At 38.0% G+C, this 26,284-nt stretch overlaps 1 protein-coding gene across 6 annotated transcripts in view; it reads right to left on the bottom strand.

Annotated features, from left to right (window-relative positions):
• The window catches only part of LOC135202217 (neprilysin-2-like), a 245,581-nt gene that overhangs the window by 14,070 nt on the left and 205,227 nt on the right, over positions 1-26,284 (bottom strand). For 2 of the 6 annotated variants that reach the window (XM_064231479.1, XM_064231480.1), the window contains exons 2-4: positions 6,933-7,075; positions 1,473-1,592; positions 938-1,183 (exon numbers count right to left, since the gene is read on the bottom strand). In XM_064231479.1, coding sequence (XP_064087549.1) covers positions 938-1,183; positions 1,473-1,592; positions 6,933-7,075 — 509 coding nt within the window. Of the gene's footprint in view, positions 1-937; positions 1,184-1,472; positions 1,593-6,932; positions 7,076-12,281; positions 12,638-21,503; positions 21,857-26,284 lie in introns of those variants that run through there. The other 4 variants (XM_064231475.1, XM_064231478.1, XM_064231476.1 and 1 more) reach the window with 4 other exon arrangements.

The following is a 26,284-nucleotide window of genomic DNA, read 5'->3' on the forward strand; positions in this document are numbered from 1 at the left end:
CTTATGTCATTATTCAGCCGGAAGGCTTCGTACATTATTTCCTGACTGGGCAAATTTAAGTTCAAGAGTATTACTACCTCATTTGCCACATTAATCTTCTAATTACCAGTTTTTAACCTTAGAACACTAACCCTGGGTGATTTTCACCCGACACATTTGGCAACGCTGTGCTTGCAGCACCAGTAGTGAACCAACCAGCACCTCACTCCATATAGCTCCATTGCACTTTGCATTGTGACTGTCTGACAGAGGGTATATTATGGAGCTCGCTCCCTGGGATTTTTCCAGATTGGATTTCGGGTGATTTCCACCCGGGGTTTGTGATACAAGGTGTAATATTTTATGGGCGGAAATCACCTGAAGTTACATAGTGTATATTTTGTGTTTTGTTATTTATGTGTTTTCTCCTTACCAGCTCTAACTCCCATTACCTGGGAGGGTCCAGGTCAAATCTCATGTCTTCAGCTGCAGTATTTTTTTTTCTTATAATTTTTTCTTAAGTTTTTTGTGATTTTCTATATCTTTGGAAGTTTTTCTAAGTCACCCCTCAATATTTTTTTTATTTTCAGTGACTTCTTATATGCTGAAAGGAAAGCCAAAGAGCTATATTTTCAATGTATTTTCTTACTTTCAATATATTTTTGCTGCAATTATGGTTTTTTTAATTTCCAAAAATCGGGGGTGTTTTTCACCCGGGGCTTGTGATGGTGTTACTCAAATATAAGGTTAGTGTTCTAGGGTTTTAAAAGACATATGAACTAGAGATGAAACAACAACACACACTCATGTTTAACCAAGACTATCTGCAACACTTGATCTAAGAACCCTGGGTTCCATTTAAAGTTGTGCTGTAAAGACCACGTTTAGCATCCCAGCGTAACTTTGGAAACTGCGGTCCTAAGACTCACTAAAAAATGCCCGATGATCACTATCTTACCTGTGTTCATGCAGGATTTGTACAACTCCTTCACCATTTTCGTGGATGGGGAGTCCTTCTCCGAGACATCTGCCTCTACCAGACCCCTGAGTTTCTCTCGCAGGTCGTCAGAGACCTCGCTGAACCGCGAAAGCGACGTCTTCTCATCAGGAATGATTTTCTTCTGGAGGAAGCCCCCGCAGGCGAACTGGAAGAAGTCGTCGCAGGGGTCGATTTTCTCATTCATAGATTCAATGAGACTGTTTGCTAAGGAAGAGGAAAGTGCCCTCGATTAATATAGCCATCTCCATGGAATCATTTAGCCCTCACAAAAATATATTTCCATTAATATTTTTTGGCTTCTTACATAGCTGTCGTGATATGCTTACTGAATTAACTTGGGCCTGCAAGGTGATTTGCCACTTTACATATTTTACCTCATGATGTCCCACATACTATATTTTACCTCATGATTTTTCTTAACATATTTTTACTCACACAACAGAGGAAAAGAGAGGTGTCCTCCCCGAGAGAGGGCACCAATCAATCAACTCACCGGCTTTCACGCATCCTTTCGTGAGACATGTACGATCTGACGTAGGGCTATACGATGGCTGGACGGTATCAGGACAGGATGTGAGACGCTCTGCTGAGATAACGGGGAGGTATGAAGCGTCTGTGGGGCATAACAGGGAGGGAAGAGAAGAGCAGAAGAGAGCGGTTAGCATGCAGCAGCCACGAAGGAAGAAGACCAGCGACAACAACAACACGACGCGGCGGGCGTCGTGCTTCCAACGGACAACACATTCACACGAAGGCCATGCGCCCCACACCCCCCTTTGGAAGGCATCGTTTCACAAGGGGGGGTAGAGCCGTAGAGCAACCAAGTGGCAACATGCTGTTGCCATGTGGTATAAGCAACACATACTAAAACATGCCTCGGTCATGTGCGACTGATGGGTCAAGGTCAATTTCAGTGTCGGTTTTGTGGTCTACGAAACAAGAACCATTCGATAAGAACTTATTTTTCTTGGGCATCATTGCATTTAATAGCGCTTGACTTCAACTAATTATCCAATGTTTCTTGGGAGACAATACGTATTTCAAAGTCGAGTTCTCATTATCCAAATACAAACTTCAATGTATAACTTATTAACTTTTTAAAATTTAAATTTATAAATATAAAAATGTACAGTTTATCCACTTTTTTAAATGTTCGTAAGTTTCATTTACAATACCGGAAAATTATCAAAACACGAAAACTTCTTTGCAGTTCTTGAAGTATCAGCCAAAGTTCTTCTAGCCGAATGATTTTGAGACACTTAGACCATAAAACCTGAAGTGATCACAATTTAAAGTGTGTACATATGCATTTGTACATGCTAAAATACACACACGTACAATATAGTTCTTCATCAGACACACGAGGTCAGTTCTGCGATGTCATGGAAACTGCGTTTCTGTCTGGCAACCAAATGACTTCAGTTACATGCTGGGGCATTCATTCCATGCCACTACTAGCAAAGAAAAGTGGCAACGCGCCAAAGTTTTCCAGATCCAGACTTAAAAACTTGGCAGTTTCCATGGCATCGAGCATGTGGCTCCCTATTACTTTTGACTTTTGTTGTCGTTGTCCTCTGTTGTCTTTGTCTTTCTTCGTTGTCTTTCTTCATTGTTCACTAGGCTACAAATAATCCTCTACAAATATCAGTCACGTCAAACCACTATATATATTATATAATATATATATATATATATATATATATATATATATATTATATATATATATATATATACATATAATATATATATATATATATATATATTATACATATATACAATATACACATACATATATCATATACTATATATATAAATTATAATTGAACATACATACTATATATAGTATATATATATATATATATAATAATTATTATATTATATATATAAGTATGATATATATGTTATATATATATATAATATTATATTTATATATATAAATATATATAATATATATTAAAAATATATATACATAATATATATATATAAGTAATATATTATATATATATATATTTATTATATATATATCTATATATATATCAATAATCTATATATATATATATATATATATATATATATATATATAATATAAATATATATAATATATATACACTTATATATATATATATAATTTTATATATATACATAAAGTAAATAATTTAATATATAATATAAACATTCATAATAATACATACATACATATTACATATATATAATGCAATGTATACAATTTACATACATATGTATACGTATGTATAACCATGTTTTGAGCTTACTAAATCAGGAGCCTAAAACTACCTTTCCGTCAGCATCACTTTCTTGTATCATCTGTTAATATATATTTCAGTAATGATGCACTCTAACAAGTAGCATGAAATCGCTCTGTGGCGTTCGCTCTCACAAAACATTTAACGTATAAGTTCTCTGAATACATCTAGCCTTTCTTGTATGCTTTACCATACCTTTAGTTATCAACTAAATGAGCACAATAGATGTTTCGGTTCTGCCAACAATAGCATTACGAAATGAATCGTCCTACATGAAATGTTTGGTCATTATATATATTATATATATATATATATCATTATATATATAATATATATATTATATATATATAATTATACATATATATATATACATATTTATACATTATATATAACATAATATATTCAATATATCATATATATATATATACATATATATATATACATATACCATATATATATATATATATATATATAGCATATATATATTATATTATACATATATAGATATATAATATATACATATATATATATATATATATATATATATTATATAATAAATTATTTAATTCTAATAATATTCCTAGATTAGGTGTGTCCCATGAAAGTGGGGCGCACTCACTCGTACTGCAGGTACAACTTTCTCTCTGAAGGAAGAGAGGGTAAAAGTGACCTTTGAGGTCTATTAGAAGCCCAAAGTCACCGTCTCGAGAGAGAGAGAGAGAGAGAGAGAGAGAGAGAGAGAGAGAGAGAGAGAGAGAGATTTATGTACATATCTCACGCACGCAATCCCCTTTCAAGTTATAAATTGATTGCATATTAGGGATTTCTTCCAGCCCCAGTCAATACTTCGAAAAACTCCTCATTTGGTTACGTCCTTGGGTTCAGTCTTTAGACACGACGAAGCGTCAGAATACCACATCGAAAATAGCAAGTCAAATGCGAAATACAGGTCATAAGCCCGTCAATTATCAATTCAGTATCTAATTGCTGTGGACGTATCCAGTCGCAGTTTTTTTTTTTAGTTAAAAGTCCAATAAATAAACATGCAGCAAGTATTAAAAGTATGAAAAGTCATGCAGAAACCAAGTTTTAGTAGCATTAACATTAGTGATACAGAAAATTGGATTAATCAGAATTTGGAGAGCTTGTCTACCTTTCCCTCTAAGCAAGGTTACATAAAAAGGGAGTAGAGAGACTCGGCAAACGTTAAATCAATATTATTCAGGCATGGAAACAGGCATGGAGACCAAGGCGAAGGACAGAAATAGCAGGAAGGTTTATTAATCACACAACTCTCTCAAAAGCAACTTCAAATTAAGAGCCAGAGAAATCAATGAAGCACAAGGACAAAGGATCAAGAAGTAACACAGGCATGCATTAGAAGGAAGCCAAGGGTAGTCGGGGATGCTACAAGCGTAACTCGAAGGGCATAAGGAAGAACAGCACAGCTTTGAAGATTAATATAAAATAACCGAGAAAATAAGTTTCATAAAAAAATAATCATCTACATTTCATTACAATTGAACTGCAAGGATCTTTCAATAAATCTTAATTCCAAAGCACCACTCCCAAGCGATCCAGTAACTTATAATTCTACTTTGGATTAAAAAACAACACCCTTAGGATTAACAGCAAGTTTACAATAGAATTGACTGCCTATTTGGATAGCGCCATAATGTAATCTACGATTGCTCATTCAGATCAATTTTAATTTTTCAATTTAGGGATGCCACCATAATCCTGTGTGTCGGCATCCCAATCATGATATTAACTGTCTAATCAAAACCCATCAATAATCATTTCTCTCTGAGATTTACATCACATACACGAACACACTTTTTAGATCTAAGAGTAGGAAGACTTGGGACCTGTTAAGTTCAGTCCACCGCGCATTAACACTTTTTTTGTGCATTCGTGTATCTGAAAGTAAAAGTACAGAGAGACTACTAATACCACGGTCGGTTCTTGCTCTGAAGTCTACGCCTTTGTGGCCATTACGGAGAGAGAGAGAAGCAGCCTGGCTTGATTCGTATACCGGGTGTGAGAAAGGTTTTCTCTTCGTGGTTACCTTAAACTATACTGGCTGGGTAGTCTGTCTACTTAAAAAGAAAAAAAAATGAATTTGAAATGAAGCAGATTTACGTTGCCATTTGGGAATCATGTGAATACCGTATACTATTTTAAAATAATTACAAATTTGCTGAGGTTTTAATGGAAAACATATTTAGTATTAATTACTGCCCTCTAAGAAGTTAAACGGCGATAACAAGTTGCGACCTCACGTACGGCATTACATATGTTGCTGGCTTTTAATTGACTGATTCGAGTTTTTGAGAAATCTAACTATAATTTCATTTTCCTGGCATTTCTCGTTACACAAAATGCGTAGGTCAACATAAAACCTAGCTTATGCCAATCGACTAATGAACCATTTCCTTAATTTTTTTTTCCAAGCGACCCTTTGGTGTGTGAGTACTCGCGAACATGTATTCTAAGCTACCAGGAAAGGTTCAAGGCCATCCATTCACCTTTTCTTGCATTTCTCGCATCTTGCTTGACAATTATCTAAGGATTATCTGTATACTACCCGTTGCTAAATGGATTACATTCAACTATCGGAGAAACTTCATACGCTGGCGTTTCGTCTTTTGTTAAGGAACAACCATAGCTTTTTCCCAAACGTCAAATTTATCAAAAGTTAATTATTACATATTTTTGGTCATGCAAGATATAATTGCTTTTAAATCTACACTGTTTGCTATGTAATCCACAACTACTTGAAGCTGCTACTGGTCTGTCATGAAGGTTTATTAAGAGTATTTCCATCACAATATTATCGACTACACTATTTCCTTAACTGTTTCTGATGAGAGTACTTCCACCATCACAATATTATCGACTATATACACTATTTCCTTAGTTGTTTCTAATGCTAATGTTAATTACTATTTTGTGCAAAATTACCCAAAAGCCTTGATACTTATGAAGGTGAAGGAATCGAACTATTTTTTCAGCAGTAGTAAAGATTAATATTAAAAAACACTGCTACCGAACGAATAGATTTGGACAAATCTGAAATCCAAGTGCGCGGTCGGGGTATGTCGTATCTAATCTTTCTACTTTGATGTCATTAACTATTCACTATCAAGTTCCTGCATATAACAGCAATCGACCTTGTGATAACAGAGGTTACGAGGTTACTCTGAATCCGAATGCAGTCTTTGTACATTTTCAAGATATACTCAGTAAGCTCAAACGGAGCTTTCAGTCATTAAGGTACGTTACTGATAACTCTCTCACGCGTAGTATAACTGATATGACAGTCTAGTATTAAATAAAACGACAATTGCTGATATCGTCACGATATCTGGGTAAAACAAACCCAAACAGTTCGAAAACTATTTACTGTTAATGTGCCGGGCACGACATTTGGTCCCATGGCTGCAGGAGTTTTGCCCCCTACCTTTCTAGCCATGGTACTGCACGACCTGTTACACCAGTGACCTCGCAATTCGAACGCCAAACATATCCGGACAAATAGGGTCCTCGTTCAACCCACGACCGATCAATTATTCGAGAGTACGAAGGAAAAAAAATATTTTCTTGACTGGTCGAGACTTGAGACCACACATTGAGCACAGAGCAACCGACTACCGATCTGAGCTCAAACCGTTTGAATAACTACGCACCATTATTGAAGATTCCGTTCTGGTAGCCATAGATGACTGCGGCCAGGGATATAGCCAGGGCGACCACCACAAACACCACCGTCGTTCCAGCAAGTATCAGGTACCGCTCCAGTCTCGTTCTTCGGCCCAACCATCCAGGCTGCCTGGAAAAAAGGAGAAACGCAATGTGTGAAAGTTTGCTCTCTAAATCGTATCAGGGCTCTACATAAACAGTCTAAGAAAAGGTGAACGGTTGAGGAAATAATCCAAAGAAAAGTCATAATGACATGAGTTAACGAAATGGAAAAGTAAATCCATAATATTATGTGTGTTTGATTTTGTTATTTAAAATATGAAGCAGAAAGCTTTCGATGACCTGCACGGTCCTCCTTGTCAGTCTGACTATATCAAGGTTGGACTATATATAGTCAGATTGACAAGGAGGACCATGCAGGTCATCGAAAGCTTTCTGCGTTATATTTTAAATAACAAGATCAAACAGACATATTATAGTGGACTTATTTTTCCATAGGAAATAATGGTAATTAGTCACATAAAAAGAACATACAATCATATTGTTGAAATACTTCGCCCTGCTACTAAAATTAACTTTCATTTGAATTTTCAGTCGAGGAGCGAAAGGAATATAGTAGTAAAATAAGCAAAATGATAAAGTATGAGGAAAAAACTTATAAAGTCCCAGTACCATTCCAAGTAGATATTGTTCAGAATGGTACTGGGAATAATATAATATAATATATATATATATATATATATATATATATATATATATATATATATATATATATATATATATATACACACACATAATGTATACAATTGGTTCCAGGTATTTTGACTCCCAGAACTTTGATCCCGGTATTCTGTCCCGGTAATTATTGTGGTCCAGTTTCTTTAACATCCGGTAATTTGACACCCGAAATACAGGCAGCTTTTTAGGAAGCATATCTCTTTGAAAAACCTAAGGGCAATTACCTTATTTAGGAAAAGGAAATGACATAATTTGTTTAGCAAGTTGAAGGCTTAGTTTACATATAACTTTTTTGAAATTAAAGTATCTCGGAAATATTTCGTATAAAGACATTAACAACCGCGTCTCGTGCAATTCAGGGCACCCTTGGAGAAAAGTAACTCTTAGAAGACTTAAATTACATTCCAGAAAGACAGAAAACAAACGCTGATGGAATACCAAAAAATTACCGGAAGTGTGAAGTGGAGAGCTGCTAAGCACGCATTTAACGTACATAGGCGAAGCACTTTGCAACGCTTCACTGTTAGAAATATTGGAGGCCTTACGAACAATTCCCAACTTTCGTGCGGTATTTGCCGAGACTCAATAGATTCTTCTCGAAAGTTATACAAGAGTCAAAAGTTACACCTAGTTATAACTTCACATACATTCAGCAAAGATCCATCAACCTGAAGGGGAGGATGGTTGGGGCGGGGGATCTGTAAGAGTTCTGCTAATCAATAGCGTTTTCGTTATACTGAAGTTCAGCCATCATACCCCACGTACTACACCATTCACTTATCCGATCCATGTCTCGACTGAGGTCGAGGGCAGCAGCTTCATTTCTCGTTCGTGGAGACTTTACTATACCCACAAGTGTTCCATCATCGGCTTACTGAACAATCTTGCTCTCCACGCCAACAACCATATCATTTGTTTAAGATAAAAAATAACAGTGGACCGAGAACACTACCCAGTGGAACTCAAGGCAAAATAGGTCTTGGTTCCCTAAAGATCCCGTCCGCCATCATCGGCTTACTGAACAATCTTGCTCTCCACGCCAACAACCATATCATTTGTATAAGATAAAAATAACAGTGGACCGAGAACACTACCCCGTGGAACTCCAGGCAAAATAGGTCTTGGTTCACTAGAGATCCCGTCCGCACCAACTCGCTGCTGCCTACCCTTAGGGAAATTTTGAAGTAATCCTAAAACATAACCACCCACTCTAACATTCTCAAGTTTATAATGGATTGCCTTATGATTAACGTAATCGAAAGCAGCACCAAATTCTATCTAATTACTCTACTCAAAACTTTTATAATTTTCTCTTGCAAATGGCATGCCAAATCTACAAGAGCATCGCAGGTATATATACCTAGCTGGTTCCTATATGCATTTGACTATCACCTAACAATCATTTAGATTCCATATAATAACATAGTGGCTTAAAAATAAGTTTTCCAGCAACTTTGGAGAGCACAGGGGGACTAGAGATTGGCCTGTAGTTACAGCAAAGATACACCACCACATGGAAATCTGTCGACTCGACTAATGTTGGGAGACAACACCCTAGAAACTATTTCATAAAACGAAGGGGAAAAAAACATTCAGGACCTTCTTCACCCCAGCTACCAACATCCCTGGACAGAAATGCAACTTTTGTAAGGATAAGTAGGGTTCTTCGCTGGACGAGTGGTTTTCGCGCTGGGCTGCCAATCCGGTGGTTCGAAGTTCGAATCCCGGCTCGGCCAACGCAGAATCAGAGGAATTTATTTCTGGTGATAGAAATTCATTTCTCGACATAGTGCGGTTCGGATCCCACAATAAGCTGTAGGTCCCGTTGCTAGGTGACCAATTGGTTCCTAGCCACGTAAAAAAATCTAATCCTTCGGGCCAGCCCCTAGGAGAGCTGTTAATCAGCTCAGTGGTCTGGTAAAACAAAGATATACTTAATTTGTAAGAATAAGTTCAGGATAAGTATCAAAGTGAGGGACAAACTCAGCTGATTGTTTAAAAGCTCGATGAAGCAGTTCAGTCTTTTCCCTAGGGTCACGAACCAAACTACCAGCATCTGTTGGTAGTGGTGGAATGAAACACGAGCCTGACCCAACGATAGATGACAATTTAGTTCACCACAAATGAAGCAGAGTAATTCCTTCAAGTTTCCTCTTCAAGGAATTAATGTAGTATCCCCCGGCTGTATGCTAAGTTCTATTACCAGCAAGGCGAAAATCAACAAAAATTTAATTTTCTATATATATATATATATATATATATATATATATATATATATATATATATATATATATATCCATCGGCGACAAAGTAAAAATGGTGTTTTTAAGAGGTCACTCAACCACAAAGTAAACAATCATTATTTATTCTCAAGACGCAGTTGCCTAAAGTGTACTTTCAAACGAGTGCTGTAATGAGGGTGCAGTATTCTTAGGGTTATTTCGATGGTGTTCTTTTTCCGAACCTCGAGCAGTTGCAAGACTGCGCATATTGTCAAGTTTTCTGGAGTCCTCGGCTGCTTGGTATCAAGTTGCAATTGTTGGTAAAATATATCACGTCATAGCTACTATTGGTAAAACATAGTCATAGCATCTATTTGTAAAATATATAAAGTCATAGCCACAGTTGGTAAAATATATCACGTCATAGCTACTGTTGGTAAAATATATAAAGTCATAGCAACTGTTCGTAAAATATATAAAGTCGTAGCCACAGTTGGTAAAACATATCACGTCGTAGCTACTGTTGGTAAAATATATCACGTCATAGCTACTGTTGGTAAAATATATCACATCATAGCAAGTGTTGGTAAAATACATCGCGTCATAGCTACTGTTGGTAAAATATATCACGTCATAGCTACTGTTGGTAAAATATATAAAGTCATAGCATGTGTTGGTAAACTACATCACGCCATAGCAATGTGTTCGGTCACGCCATAGCAACGGTGTAAAAGATAAATCAGTATAAAATACGTCATAGCAACTGTTCGTAAAGTATACAATGTCAGAGAGCCTGTCAATGAGTGAGAGTCACTCCCCATTTTCGAAATAGCTGCTAAAAAAAGTCGTATGATACCATGCTAAAACTGGCTGAAACAGTTGCAACGACTTTGAGGATAGCAGTTGCTAACACTGGCTAACAGTAGTCGCGATTTTGAGGATAGCAGTTGCTACACTGGCTAACAGTAGTCATGATTTTGAGGATAGCAGTTGCTAACACTGGCTAAATCAGTAGTCACGATTTTAAGGATAGCAGTTGCTAACACTGGGTAAATCAGTAGTCATGATTTTAATGATAGCAGTCGCTAACACTGGCTACAACATTAGTCGCGATTTTGAGGATAGCAGTTGCTAACACTGGCTAAATCAGTGGTTACGATTTTGAGGATAGCAGTAGCTAACACTCACGATTTTGAGGATGCATTTGCTAATACTGGCTAAAACAGTAGTTGCGATTTTAAGGATAGCAGTTGCTAACACTACGATTTTAAGGATAGCAGTTGCTAACACTACGATTTTAAGGATAGCAGTTGCTAACACTACGATTTTAAGGATAGCAGTTGCTAACAGTGGCTAACAGTAGTCGAAATTTTGAGGAAAGCAGTTGCTAACACTAGCTAGACCACTAATCACGATTTTAAGGATAGCAGTTGTTAACACTAGCTAAAACAGTAGTCGCAATTTTGAGGATAGCAGTGGGCAGAAAACTTATCACAGGTGGGGCGCTCTAGCTCACTAAATTAGAGCTTCTCACCTGATACGACCGGATGCCTCGTTAACTTATCATTATACGTACTCATGACGTACCCAAGCATCACCTAGGATGCAAAGACACATGCTTAAAAGAACAACGCCTGGAGACACTATAGCTATAGGATGAATTCGTAGTTTCTACTACACTAATTATAATATTACTTTATCTTTTTTCTACTAATACCTCAGCAACAGTGTGGATATTGCCAATTACAATTTTTTTACTTTAAATCGTGTATCTAGTTAGCGTGTATCTAATGTAATGCCTCTACTTTGTATTTTCCACGTATATGGCCTCGTGTTGAATATAATGATGATGATTTACAATTATTATTATTATTCCTAGAATCTCGTTAAAACTTATGCAATGAGGAATATGATAGTCAAACAGAAAGAGGGTTCCCTGTTTTGAGAGCACATTTCGCAGTATAGTTCCCATACGCACACACCCACACACACACACACGAGAAATCCCTGGAGAAATCTACAGATTCACTGTCATATGAAATCCACGAGAAAAAATATCCCAGCCTGACCCAGTTTATTCGACTACCTAAAAAAATTGAAGTGATAAATTTAACGTAACATGTCTTAGTAACGCGAGCGTACTTTATGTTAAGTGAAATAACACCAATTGGAAGATCTGGGAGAAAAATATGGTAATAAAGTAATAAAGAAAAATTGATATAAAAATAACTGATCAATTCAAAACATTAAAGGAACCATGACGAAGTAAGGAAGGTCACTTCACGATTCTACGTAGTGGATGATGATGCTTATGACAAGCGCACAAAGCGAGATGATGTAGACTACTTTAAGAACGATCACAAACATTCCACCTACATCATTTTGTATGGAAGATTTTCCCTTCTGATTCGGGGTCCTTCGTATTCGTCGCTAGATGTAGTAGACTCGCTCTGGTCGGTCAGTGGGTCGTCAGTAGCCGCGGCTTTATAACCACGCTTGCTTAATATTTCTTTGGCAGTCATCTTTGCAATTTGTAGAATGCCTCACAGAGCCAGAGGCAAACCGACCTAGTTAGATTTTCCCGATGGCGTAAATATGAAGACCGCAGTAGAGTGCCAAGGATTGCTATATATAATCCACCGTCCGGTTTCACGCTATCAGCACCACTACAAGAAGACCATAAACCTCTATAGATGAGGGGGACGGAGTGTTATCGCGGGTGGTTCTCTGAACAATGGCAACGACCTTCTCCAAGACTCCAACAAGCTTGCCGTAGTTGCTCCATCGGATGGGCACACTTGTCTTAAAAATGCTGTTGCCAGACAGACGAGCAGACGTTTTTAACCTCCAAGAGCTGAATCTCAGAAAGATCAGTTAATGAGTTAACCAACTCATTTCCAATTATCAAACGGCAGAAAAATAATTCAGCAACGATTACAAAATTAGATGACGATCGTAGATATAGTGCAGACCGTTTAGAAACTGAAATCTCATCATGCTCATCATTCCCGTCAACCCATCCAATGGTATTTAGTAAAGTTTACATCCTAATTAGGCAGTTAACTGGATAAAAGACAAGAGTGTTTAACGAAAAAAAAAGACGCACAATCCCAGGACGTATACAAAGTTCTTGCGTAAGCTCTAAGAACATGAGGAATCACAAGTGTCACAATTAGCTGCGGATGTTACAGGTTCTCCCAACGGTTTTTCTCTACTGTTTATCTGAAAAATCCGCGTGGGGCTTGTGTTACTTGTGTTGCGTGGCCGTCACCTTACTTGGTATCACGTAACTTCAGTCCTGTAGTACATAAGACATGGGCTGTAAGAGGAGAAAAAGTCCCCCCAAAACAGTTCGGAAAAATGTTCACAGTATGTAACGCCACAGAGGCGTGGTTGGTATGGTCTTTGCCTGCCACCTCGGTGGCCGCGAGTTCGACTCTCGGCCATTCCATTGAGGGTTCAGAGATGTGTATTTCTGGTGATAGCAGTTCACTCTCGACGTGGTTCGGGAGTCGCGTAAAGCCGTTGGTCCCGCTGCTAAATAACCACTGGTTTCATGCAACGTAAAAACACCATACAAAGAAAAGTACTTGTAAAACAAAAAGAAGGTTCGACATATGATACATAAAAGGTTCAAAATCAGGAAATTATCTCCCTCCACCGTTTAAGGTGACTGATGTCTTGCATGACATCATGGAAAACAAACTGACCAGGTCATTATCAATGAAAAAAGTAATTGTTATCACGCAGTTAGTTTTTACAAATCCCATAATTTAAGCAGACTATCGTCGTCAATCGAAAAATATCAATATCCTAACACTATTTTGCAGAAGAATAGCCAACCTAGACTATGCCATTCACTAAGACACTTTAATGGTTAGACTGACAAACATTTCTCATTCATCAAATTTACGCATAGTCATGCAGCAGACGGATGCTTTCACTACCTCCCATTACTAGAGCTCTTAGATTTTTTTCCAAACGCATCCTCTGGCCAACTTCAAATGTTCGCACGTGTTTTCCTTTCCACTACATTGATTTAGCGACCAAATTCACTCAGTGTTTACAGAGCTCACCGTGCCCTCCTTTTAGTTGACGCTTTGCGTCATCAACGATGCAGGCATCAGTGGAAGGGTCATCTCAGCTGCCATCTCTTTGATGTCCCGGATGTGAACCAGTTCATATGCTTCAGAATACAACACATGGAAACTTTTGTACCATTTGGTCTTTCTTAGCTTGCATTTGTCTATTTACTCGCCACTCAATTTTACATGAAACACCATCTGTTAACAAGTTAAATACAAGTTTACTGGTCTGAAAAAAACACACCATCTGTTGACAAGTTAAAAAAAAGTTAAAGTTTACTAGTCTTTAAAAAAAATTAGGTTCTCACTGTAACTGCCATATCGAAAGAGTATTTACGCCTTTCTGAACACTTTCTGAATGTTAGAAAATTACCTAGAAAGGAGAGGCATAACCAAGCATCAACTGGCTGAAGACAAGCACTCCTAGAAATGATAAATTACTATGACTGACGAATATTTCTTATATCTATAGGCACGTAAAGTTTGGGGTGCCTCACAACAAAGTGCGCCTGGTGGTATAACTACTGAATTCGCTGCCCTCCCCCCAAAAAAAAATCCTTATGCTATTTGGGTGTGTTTTTCTCAACTTTAAGACAGGGTTATAATTTATATTCACACACAGAAAACAACCTTCTGTTTCTGATGGTTGTCCTAATCCCCATCACACTTGACCGCACATAAGGATAGGGGCAGCTTATTTAAAACAACCGACTGTCCTTATCCATATTCGTTTACGTTTTTGAAATGAAAGTCGCATTCAAAATCCTTTATCAGCTTTCAGTATCCACATTGGGATTTCATGAAATCTAGCAGCATTGCTCATCTCATCAGGATTATGAAGGCTTGATCTTGCATCTTAATAGACGAGCACTGCATGTGAGCATCGTGGAACCGGGAAACTACCTGATCGCTAACCACACTTGCAAGGATCCTGTCTGTGAAGATAATTATCGAAAGAGCATGAACACAAGAGTCTTTCTTCTTGCTGTCCCGTCTTCTAACAATTGTTTCATAGTGCAGCTGCGAGGTTTCCCTTCTGTTAGTCAGAAATTTATAGACACACACACACACACACACACACACACACACACACATATATATATATATATATATATATATATAATATATATATATATATATATATATATGTGTGTGTGTGTGTGTGTGTGTGTATGAGAGAGATAGAGAGAGAGAGAGAGAGAGAGAGAGAGAGAGAGAGAGAGCTTTGCAATGAACCATATTGGTCAAAGGATAACATTCAACGCAAAAAGAAACCAACATTGAGGAAAAAAGAAACTGGATTCGTGTCGAGAAAGAACGAAACTGGATTCGTGTCGAGAAAGAAGGAAATTGGATTCGTGTCGAGAAAGAAGGAAATTGGATTCGTGTCGAGAAAGAAGGAAATTGGATTCGTGTCGAGAAAGAAGGAAATTGGATTCGTGTCGAGAAAGAGAAATTGGATTCGTGTCGAGAAAGAAGGAAACTGGATTCGTATCAAGAAAAAAGGAAACCGGATCCATGTAAGCCCCCATTAAATACCAACGGGTTATGGCGGAAAAAAAAATAACAAACGTGACGTCAATGCGACTGGGAAGCCGCAGGCAAACGAACCTCTAAAACTTACACCAGCGTGAAAAGACCGCGGCTAAAACATCGACACTTTCCGCCACTTTCCGTCACTATCCTCACCAGAGTCGTTGCACGTCAGCCTTAGTGTCGGTGTTGATACGGGAAATATTTTTGGATCCGAGTGATGAGTTTACTCAGCAAGCAAACCTTCATTCGTTATATTTGCCAATCGCCTAATACCCCTTAGGTACCGTTGCTCTCAACTCTACCTATGCTACGGGTTTTACATGTTACATGTAATTCTCTCTCTCTCTCTCTCTCTCTCTCTCTCTCTCTCTCTCTCTCTATATATATATATATATATATAATATATATATATATATATACATACACACACACACACACACACACACATATATATATATATATTATATATATATATATATATATATAAAAGTCATATCACATTACCGTGATTCATATACATATATCGAGCTACAAATGTCCTTTAATATCTAATTATATATGTATCTAACTATCTATCTATCTATCTATCTATCTATCTATCTACATCTATCTATACTATATATATATATATATATATATATATATATATATTATATATATATATATATATATATATATATATATATATTTGTCACGGATACGCGCGCTATTTCTATAGACACTGGACTGGTTCCATGCAACGAAAAAACACCATACGAACGAACATTTCTATAAATACACGAATATTAAGCCATAAATATCGTTTAATATCCGGTTCACTATAACTTAGGAATAACTTACACCCAAGGAGTTTATTATTGTTGCTACAAGGAAGCGTTACCGTTCCGTAACATTTCTCAGACTGTGATTTCTACCGCTATGTTTTCGAGATGGATTACGGCATAATCGGTAGCATTCTTGCCTACCAGACTAAAGGACTTGAAGGTTTGACTCGGACGAGAACAAGGTGATGGGCACTGTCTGATGAACCCCATTACTATGCCGCTGTTTACCTAATGCAGTAAATTATGGACCTGGTACTTAATTAAAAGACATTGGTAGTCACAAACATGCAGGAAAAAAGGAACAAAGGATTTGCAACCTCAGTCCAAAAAGTGTGCTGAGAGCCAGAGAGCTTATTAGGAAAAACTGTGAATTTATGTGTATACATACACACACACACACACACACACACACACACACACACACACACATATATATATATATATATATATATATATATATATATATATATATATATATCTTTGCCCCCTTTTAGAGTTAGTACCACTGGGGCAGAGTCACGCAGTTATCATCATATCTTGAGGATGAGGTTGTTGGCCGTATGATCTTTTTTTCTTGATCTTACTTTAGCTGGTACAAGGGGAGACTTCACAAAATCATTATTTTCGCTGACTCGGGGAGTAAGCCTACAAACTACTTTGTTGTTGCTGCTATTGTTGGGGGGGTTAAGAAAGGTCTATGGAGGAGCCTAAAAAGGTCTGAAAGGTCGCGTTGACCTGAAGATACAGGAATTTTAGGATAGGATATTTATGATTTATTTGTCAGAATTAAAATGAAAAAATAAACAATGTGCATATTAAACATATAAAAGGCTCTATTTGACCGCAGATTTTAGCACGTTTTAATTTACGTTAATAGTTTAGAATATAACGTTTGCAACTTATGTGGGAGGAGAAAATCTTGCACGCATCCCGAGTAAGCTGGATTTCGGATCACGCCTTGATTTTTTTTTTTTTTTTTTCTGGCTTTCTTACTTATTTTACAAGCTTCTTGAGAAATGGGAGCATGTTACAGCCAAAATAGCCTTTTCTGTCGGCAAACGAAGAGGCTAATTCGCTTGCAGGTACAGGAGAAGGAACAAATAAATAGGAAATTGCAAATGACGACCAAAATTTCTCGAATGGTCGATCAGTCTTAGGTTCTTCTTCTTGGGCTACATAAAAATGAGGCCCACCAATCAGCGATGCGCATTGTCACATGAGACTAGTGCTCGACTCGGAACAATGGCAATAATCAAGGGCAACTTTTGGACGACCTGAAGACACAAACAAAACACCGTCTCCCTTTTCACAATCACCGGATGCTCAGTTGCTTTCGTAGAAGATGGCCTTGGCCCCCCCACCCTCCTCCTCCTCCTCCTCCTCCTCCTCCTCCTCCTCCTCCTCTGAGGTCGGTACCTTTCGATTTAGCGAAATTTGGAAAGGACCGCTGGATTCTCTCATCTCTGCTTCACTTCTTGTCAGAATTTTACGTTTGCAAAATACCGCAATCCTCCCGTTCTTCGTATCAGTGTCCTTTCTGCAGTGGACCAAATCCCCTTTTGGGGGGTGGGGGTGGGGGGGGGGGGGGCAGGGTTATGCCGTCTGGCAGCATGCCCTCTGCCCCTTAGCTGCAACCCTTTTCGTTCTCTTTACTGTACTACAGAGGGCAAAATGGTTTATAGAAACAAGTGATGTCAGTCATACTTTCGAAGACCTCTAATATTCTGACATTTTCAGATTTGCGGAAAAACAGGAAGCAAGCAATTCAACTGCTTTTTGATGTTACACCGCGTCACATGCAAACGCTTGCTCGCTCTCTCTCTCTCTCTCTCTCTCTCTCTCTCTAACACACACACACATACACGCACGCATTCGCAGAGAGAGAGAGAGAGAGAGAGAGAGAGAGAGAGAGTTAACATCAATAGGAGAGAGAAGATGACGGAAAAATAAACCATCCCAGGGTCCGCTCTTTCGAGGGCAAAACCAAAAGTGTTATCTGCTTACCACCATCCACAGGGAATCCGGTTAATTCCGGATACGATTGTGGGAAAAATAGGTACCACTGCCATTGCTGCTTTTGACTTGACAGTGACGAGCAGGATGCTTGGGAAAAATCTCGGCACCAACGCCCAAGAGCCGAATAAAAAATAAAAAAAATTACGTTAACAGAACCTGCTAACCTTGTTAGTCATTACATAAAATACGATGAATTATATGAGTTCCCAAATCGACAACGGAATCCACTTTGTGTCCGTTTCCTGCCTCCCTCTTCCGGTGAACCACAGCGCGGTTCTCTGTCAGTTTGTTTGTTTGTTTGTTTGCTTGTATGATGTTTTTACGTTGCATGGAACCAGTGGTTATTCAGCAACGGGACCAACGGCTTTACGTGACTTCCGAACCATGTCGAGAGTGAACTTTAATCACCAGAAATACACATCTCTCGCTCCTCAATGGAATGGCCGAGAATCGAACCCGCGATCACCGAGGTGGGACGCCAACACCATACCAACCACGCCACTGGGGCGCTTCTCTATCAGTTTGCGTGTTACGTCTGTTCGTCTGTCTCCGAATGAAAATAAAATCAAAATAAGATGCAGGCAACGATGTGAATTGTATGGAAATTCTAAATTTCGGCTTCGAGGTTAACCTTAGAAAATAACTGTTTCAACTCATCCGTCACCGAAAATTTAACTTTTTGGCCATGGCAATACTGTGGTTTGTTTGTACCGTCCACATTGCAGGAGGAAGAAATATGGTCGAGGAAGGATACGAGAGATGATAACAAAACGAATGGTTATTACAGAGAGAGAGAGAGAGAGAGAGAGAGGGTAAGAGGTCACTAGAAGCCTAAATCTCTTGTACCTGGCCACACTTCCATCAATATACATCAGTTTCAGTCTGTGAGAGAGAGAGAGAGAGAGAGAGAGAGAGAGAGAGAGAGAGAGAGAGAGAGAGAACCACTCTTTCCACCCAGAAACCTGTCTGCGTGGAGACAAAAAAAAAAGAAAGAAAAAAAAAAGTTTTCCTAGAGTATGAAAGTGAAAAGTAAAAGTTGGTAAGCAATGCGGCTGAGGACGAATGAATGCTCTAAACTGTTTTTAGTACCATCTGCAGTACACCATGTACTGGTCTACGTAGGAAAAAATAAGAAAAAGATAATGTTATCACATCCGAAACAACTCTGCAGTGTGGGTAATGAAAATCACGAATGCAGAAGCAGCCATTTCTCCATTGCATGGAATGTGTCAAAGTGTCTGAATTTCATCATCCATGACGCCCATATGTTCCGGTGTCACTATAGATGGCAATGACCTCAATTGGTCCAGCAAGCAGAAATTCAAGGGCATCCCGTAAGGGCTGTGGCATACTTCCTATATCTCCGGTTATATCTGCTCATTTAGCTCTTTTAAGATTATTTTTTTTTTAAATTGTTTTGGTTTCGTTCAGTTCTCCCTCGCATGACCCAATTTGCTTCCTCGATTTCGAAACTGTCATAAGGTGAAACAGACTTTTGCGAATTTTGATTTCGTGAAAACTGAGAAGTAAGTGCTATAGTCTCTTCACGTGAGTTTTATTCTTTCTCAGGAACTTTCAGTGCTGTAATAACAAGAGTGTCTACGTTGTTTTCCTGGTGTCCACGTATTCGCCCTGACCACAAAAACTGAACGTCATCCATGGAGGCAGATGTCTTCAATAAGTTTATTTAAAGAAAGGAAATAAGAATGTGCAAGCAATTGTTAAAGGTACAACCCGGGAAATTCAAAACTCCTTTTATCTGAATTATAACGAGGTTCGTATAATGTCAGAATTTTTCTTTCATATTCATACTTACGTATATATCATTTACATGCTAAGAACCTCATTCGACGGCAGTTTTATTTTTTGTAAATGACTGGAAAACTCACAACCAAACCTATCTTGTTTCTCCTCTATGGCAGTCTCTTTTTTTCGTATTTCCCCGCGCTAATAAAAAAATTCTCTCGTTCATGTAAAACAATTAGTAATTACTTATTTATTCTGCAACCCTTCCAATGACAAGTTCAATGTTCTCATATAAAACACGAATCTGGGTCATCGTACATAATCTTCACAGGATAACGCAATCGATTGATTTCCAAAGGGAAATAACAGGCGACCAGACGCGTAGGGTAAAAAAATGGGAACAGGTTTATATTTGGCAGATGTCAATTATAAATAGTATAATGCATTTTTTTTCTATGATATTCTGTTTGATGTTTCATAACATCAAAGGCCTCTTTGATGCGTTATGATTCAAAGGCTGATTTACCATTTTAAAAAGGGAAAACCAAACCCGGAATAATACCAAATGTTGTGCGTCTTCCATCTACAGTCGTCAGAAACAATATGAACTTGGGACGAAACACTGATTTAATAAAGGCATTTTTTAAAGTGAAAAATTATATTATTATTATTTCAGTAGATGAAACTTTTTCACATGGACCCCAAAGGGGCCACTGACCTGAAAATTCAAGCTTCCAAAAAATGGCAGTTTCAACCTCCCACTGCAGACCCCACACTGCAGCAGTAACTGATCATGATACAGAGCAAGTGATTTTTCATCACCCCGGGGAGGAGACGCGAACCCGCAAAATCTGAGTAGCATTCACGATACTAACCCCTACACCAGTGGACTAGCTTATATATAAAATAATGGTTGTATATAGTATAAGTCTGTTGTTGTAAGCCATAGAAACAAGGCGTGATCCGACTTCCAGCTTACTCGTGGCGCGTTCTAAAATCTACAGTCAAATTGAGCGTTGTTTCACCAACGAAAATTAAAATGAATAAGTTATATTTTAATAGAAATAATTTTTCTGTACTGTTTAACATACATATTATTTTTTTTTCCATTCTAATAAATATATCATAAATATCCTAGTCTAAATTTCCTGTATCATTAACTCAACGTGAGACACCCTTTTCAGACCTTTTTAGGCTTTTCCATAGACCTTTCCTACCGCCCTAACAAGAACAACAAAAACAAAAACAAAAACAACAACAACAAAAAAAGCAAAGTAGTTTGTAAGGTTTACTCCCCGAATAAGCGAAAATTCGAACCGATTTGCGATTTTCGTGCAAACAAAAAGCTAAAACTGAGTTTCATTCCCTTCTCCCTCAAAAGAAGGACCTACTTGGATGTCAGGGGAGACACGTCGGTAGCATCGTGTTCCTCGTTGCCGTTACTTTCCTGGTCCTCTAATATTGAACATCGGTCGCTACGAAACTCGTCTTTGTGATGAATGAGGAGGCTCTTCGAGCACTCTTCGAAGTCAGTGTCGGGTGCCCACATTACCCCTTCAACTTTAAAACTGAAGCACAATAACAGTTCGTTGTGGGGCTTTTCTTCGAAGGTTATTCGGTCACAAACAGACCTATTTAACGCATTATAAACGTCTATCTAGATAGTAGAGATGGATTGCTTCGTCTACAGAACTGGATCATGAAGTCCGGTTTGCCGCCAGGAATCAAAGTTCGTGTATCCTTAGCTTCTTCATTTAATTATGGCGTCTGAGGAAAAATGAAAAAAATGTCATCTGAAGTCCCATATTTTATAACCGAGCTTCCTCTGGGTGATCCTAAATGATGATTTCACAATGTCACAGGTAATTTGATTCTATGAGAGACCACCATTTTTTTCAATCCTAAAGAAGAAGTTATTTTAACGGATGAAATGACGCGAGAACAGGCTCGGGCAGAAAAAGCAAAACTCAATCACCTGACCTAACCTAGGAGGCCATCCTCGGAGAATGCCTCTTCCTAACCTGACGTCATTTCGAGGTCTTGGGTTGTGGCTTTGACCGAACTTGGGAAAAGTCCATTTTATTCCGTTTTTTCATACGAAATCATTTTTTGCAAAAGAATATGCTTCCAGAAAATTGCACAAACTGAACACCGTTTCTCCTGTGGCTTGTTTTATCGACTTGAATTCTTGCCCAATAACTCCGTGGTCACTTGATTTACTAACATTAGTGAATATGCCGAAGTATGTATGTACGTATATATGTATGTATGTATGCAGGAATACTTCAGTCACTGGAAATACACGTGGAAAATGCCTATGCTGGCTAACAAGTATGACTTAAATTAACACATTTTGGGAATTCAGTGAAATCGCAGATTAAAAGGAAAAATTCACAATCTTACAGAATGTCCTCTTCTTTCTCAGACTGAACTCTTGTGTTGCCTTTCGTAAGTCTAGCGAGGAAAGAATTAGGATTCCTTTGGTACAGATCAGAGCTTAAGTATCACGTATTAAAAGACATTTCTTGGTAAAGCAAAGAAAAAGGCAAAGTAAAACGTCAATATTTTCGATTGATTAAAAATAAAACACAACTAGATTTGGTGCAAGACGATATGCATTTTCCACTCCGCTGAAACGTATGACTTCGTCAAACCTTCAACGCCATGCATACAAGTGAATTCTTGGAATGAAAATCAGAGGCTCTTATTTCCAGGGAGAAGTAGTTTTAGTGTGTCTGAAAAATTAGATTCATTTCCCGTCACTCAGATATTGTACCAACAACGACGACGTTACCAAATCACTGTGAAAGGTGTCACTCAGTCGTCAAGACTGGCAAGCACACGTGTGAGAAAGTTGTTAGATTCGAACACCTGAGGTCCACTGACGAGTTTGTAGTATTTCTGAACTTACATAGATAAAGGTCTCTTCGAGTGACTTGCGAATTAATTTTTCAACCTGAAGATAACAGTTTGAAAGTTACTGTTTCGGAAATCTTTCACGAACGATGGGGGATGTAGTATATATTCTGCTGTTTACCGGTGTAAGAATCTTACATTGCTGTGTTTTGGATAATATTTAGTAATGGTTTCACTAACCTCTTTGTGCTGTGTAATGTTCAACGCATATGCATGTAAATGATAAATGCATTGTGTAAGTATGAATACGAAAAAATAATTCTGACAATACATGGACCTCTTTATAATTCAGATTGAGTGATTCGTGATACGTGGACCTCTTTATAATTAAGATGAAGTGATTCGTGAATTTCCTGGGGCATGCGCCGTTAACAATTACTTGCGCATCTGTGGGACGTTCTTATTTCCTTTGTTTCAATCAGCTTATCGAAGACATCTGCGTCCATGCCAAAAATTAAGGTTTTGTGGCCAGGGTGAATACGTGAACAAAGGTGAAGACAACGTAGACGCTCTTTTGTTATCACGGCACTGAAAGTTCCTGACAAAGAATAATAATACTTTTCAGATTTCTCGGAACCAATATTCGACGACTGTTTATCTCATTATTCTACGATGGTTCGAAAACCAGGAAGCAAATAGTTGTAAAGCCACTTGTTTATAAACAATTCGAGCAGACGTCACCTTCCACGTCACAAACCGAACACCCAAGAGAAAGACTGTTCGGATGCCCAGCTTTGGCTTAAGCTTAATTTTGTTATTCCTGTTACGTGGCAAGCTGAAGATAAATGCAAAAATGTTCCGATTTCCGCATATAGCTATCGAGTTACGAGATAATTGCCTCCAGTTTTCGTCAAGAATTCCTGATAAATAAATAAATAAATATATATATATATATATATATATATATATATATATATATATATATATATATATATATATATATGATATATATATATATATATATATATGTTTGCATTCTCAAACTGAGGAGAGAGAGAGAGAGAGAGAGAGAGAGGAGAGAGAGAGAGAGAGAGAGAGACTCAGGGGAAAAAATGAAAAACAAGTCTCAGTGGTCATAACAAGTCTTTCTTTCCTTAAGGGGCGTGCTGGGGCATTCGATGTTCTGGAAATAAGCAAGCAGACGCCCTCTAGCAGCAAACAACAGTTTCATAATCGAATAGTCCATTGCTTCTATTGATATTAACATATTATCATATATTTGATTTTGCGCACAAAATCAGCGTTGTAACTGCCATGGACACACAAGTTATACATACATATATATATAATATATATATATATATATATATATATATATATATATATATATATATATCAAATATATTTATATATACATATAAATATACATATATAATATATATAAAACACACACGCACACACACACACACACAGACCACATATCTATATATATAAATATATATATATGATATATATATATATATATATATATATATATACTATATATCTATATGTATATATATATAATATAAACCGATGTGATACCGGTTTAGTATTAGGAAAAAAAATGAAATGAATGAAAATAAAATGTGATGCGCGAAGAAGACCAATTTCCACAAATCTGAACACGTCGCTCTCAACTATGAAATAACATTCTCTCCAGGATCGGCGAGAACAAACGTGTCCTCAGTCTTTAAAACTGAAACACTTGACCGACCTCTGCCGAACAGAGGAACAAAACAGCCATCGGAAAAAATGGCCTGTGATTACCAGGGACTGGTAATCCATTTAGAATACCCAGTGCGACCAGCCCTTAGTCCCTAATCCCTGCATGGCATATTAAAAGAGAGAGGAGAGAGAGAGAGAGAGAGAGAGAGAGAGAGAGAGAGAGAGAGAACCCCTTGATGAAAATTGTCAATGTTTGGAAAAGCGTCCCTAAATTGCTGTGGAAGAGTAAGCACCGAACAAGACGCAATTTTACGTCATTGATCTGCAACTTTTTTCACTAGAGGCTTTTCGCTTTTTTTTTTTAATCATTTAATTCTTATTACGCAAAAAATGAATAAAGAGCGCGTGCTGCACCCCAGGCTGGCAAACCGAGCCGAAAAAATTCGTCCTCATCTCGTCGTTCTTTCCGCAAGACCGCTGCGTTCTGTTTATTCTTTTGAGGGGCAGGGCTTCAATTAGTGTCTGTTTTGCTTTCCTAGTATTGCAAGTTCTCTCTCTCTCTCTCTCTCTCTCCTCTCTCTCTCAAAATTCATTTATCCTTTTGCCGGCAGAGCTAACTCCTGTTTGCTTGTGAAGAAAGGCACGAGATGCAGTTTAGATCAATGTCGCTGCTACTTGAAGACGGCTTGCATTTTATGACTTTATCATTCGCGTTCCATCACAGTAGAACTAAGCTCTTATTGCCTGTAGTACAGGACGACACCACCACTGTATCATATCATACGGGGCTCATTGCTCAATGGTTTCCTAGAAATCTCAAATCATGCTGGTTCCGTACAGTTATGACTTTCGATTGTCATCAATACGGGCGAAAAGTCCTCTCTCTCTCTCTCTCTTTCTCTCTTTACACACACACACACACACACACACTTCCTTTGAACAACAGATTTGCACTGCGGTTTCATAACAAAGATTTGTTGCGGTAACTGATAGTTACAAAAAAAAAAAATGATGCTTTGATTTGGGACGCTGCAATGACTAAGGCTGTAAAAATCAATGTCGCGTTAACCGCTGCCAAACACAAAGCCAGCGAATGCCATGTCATTTAGCATCTAGCTCAATGGCATTTTGCCAATTTGTTGTGCCTGGCTGTTGCAAACGAACTGAAGCCATTCTCACGCAATGAGAGTTAATTAACCATGGACAAGCACATGCAAACTCTAAAAGTTTCAAGAACGCCATCGCTGCAGATTTTCCGTTACCATTGCTTTACCTTCAAAAAGTAATATTCCATGGGATTTTAATTTTGGACAATATAGGTATATACTGGGTTATTTCTACCAGCGACTCTTATCTTATTCAGGTCTGGGATTCATGTTATGAAATCTCTCTCGCCTTTTGTGAGCAGGTGCATTCTGGTGCCTGGGATTTGTTATTCTTCTTCCTATCATTTCTATTGTAATTACGAATAATCACTGAACAAGCCAAAAAAAGGCTGTCACCTAGCTGAGGGCAAGGTTACCACTGAACTAGATGGGCTACTTCCCCCCATTCCGCCCCCCCCCCCCCCCCCCCCCCCCCCCCCCCCCCCGAAAAAAACATAGGCACA

The sequence above is a fragment of the Macrobrachium nipponense genome, chromosome 30, assembly GCF_015104395.2.
Source record: "Macrobrachium nipponense isolate FS-2020 chromosome 30, ASM1510439v2, whole genome shotgun sequence".
NCBI classification, from domain to species: Eukaryota; Metazoa; Arthropoda; class Malacostraca; order Decapoda; family Palaemonidae; genus Macrobrachium; species Macrobrachium nipponense.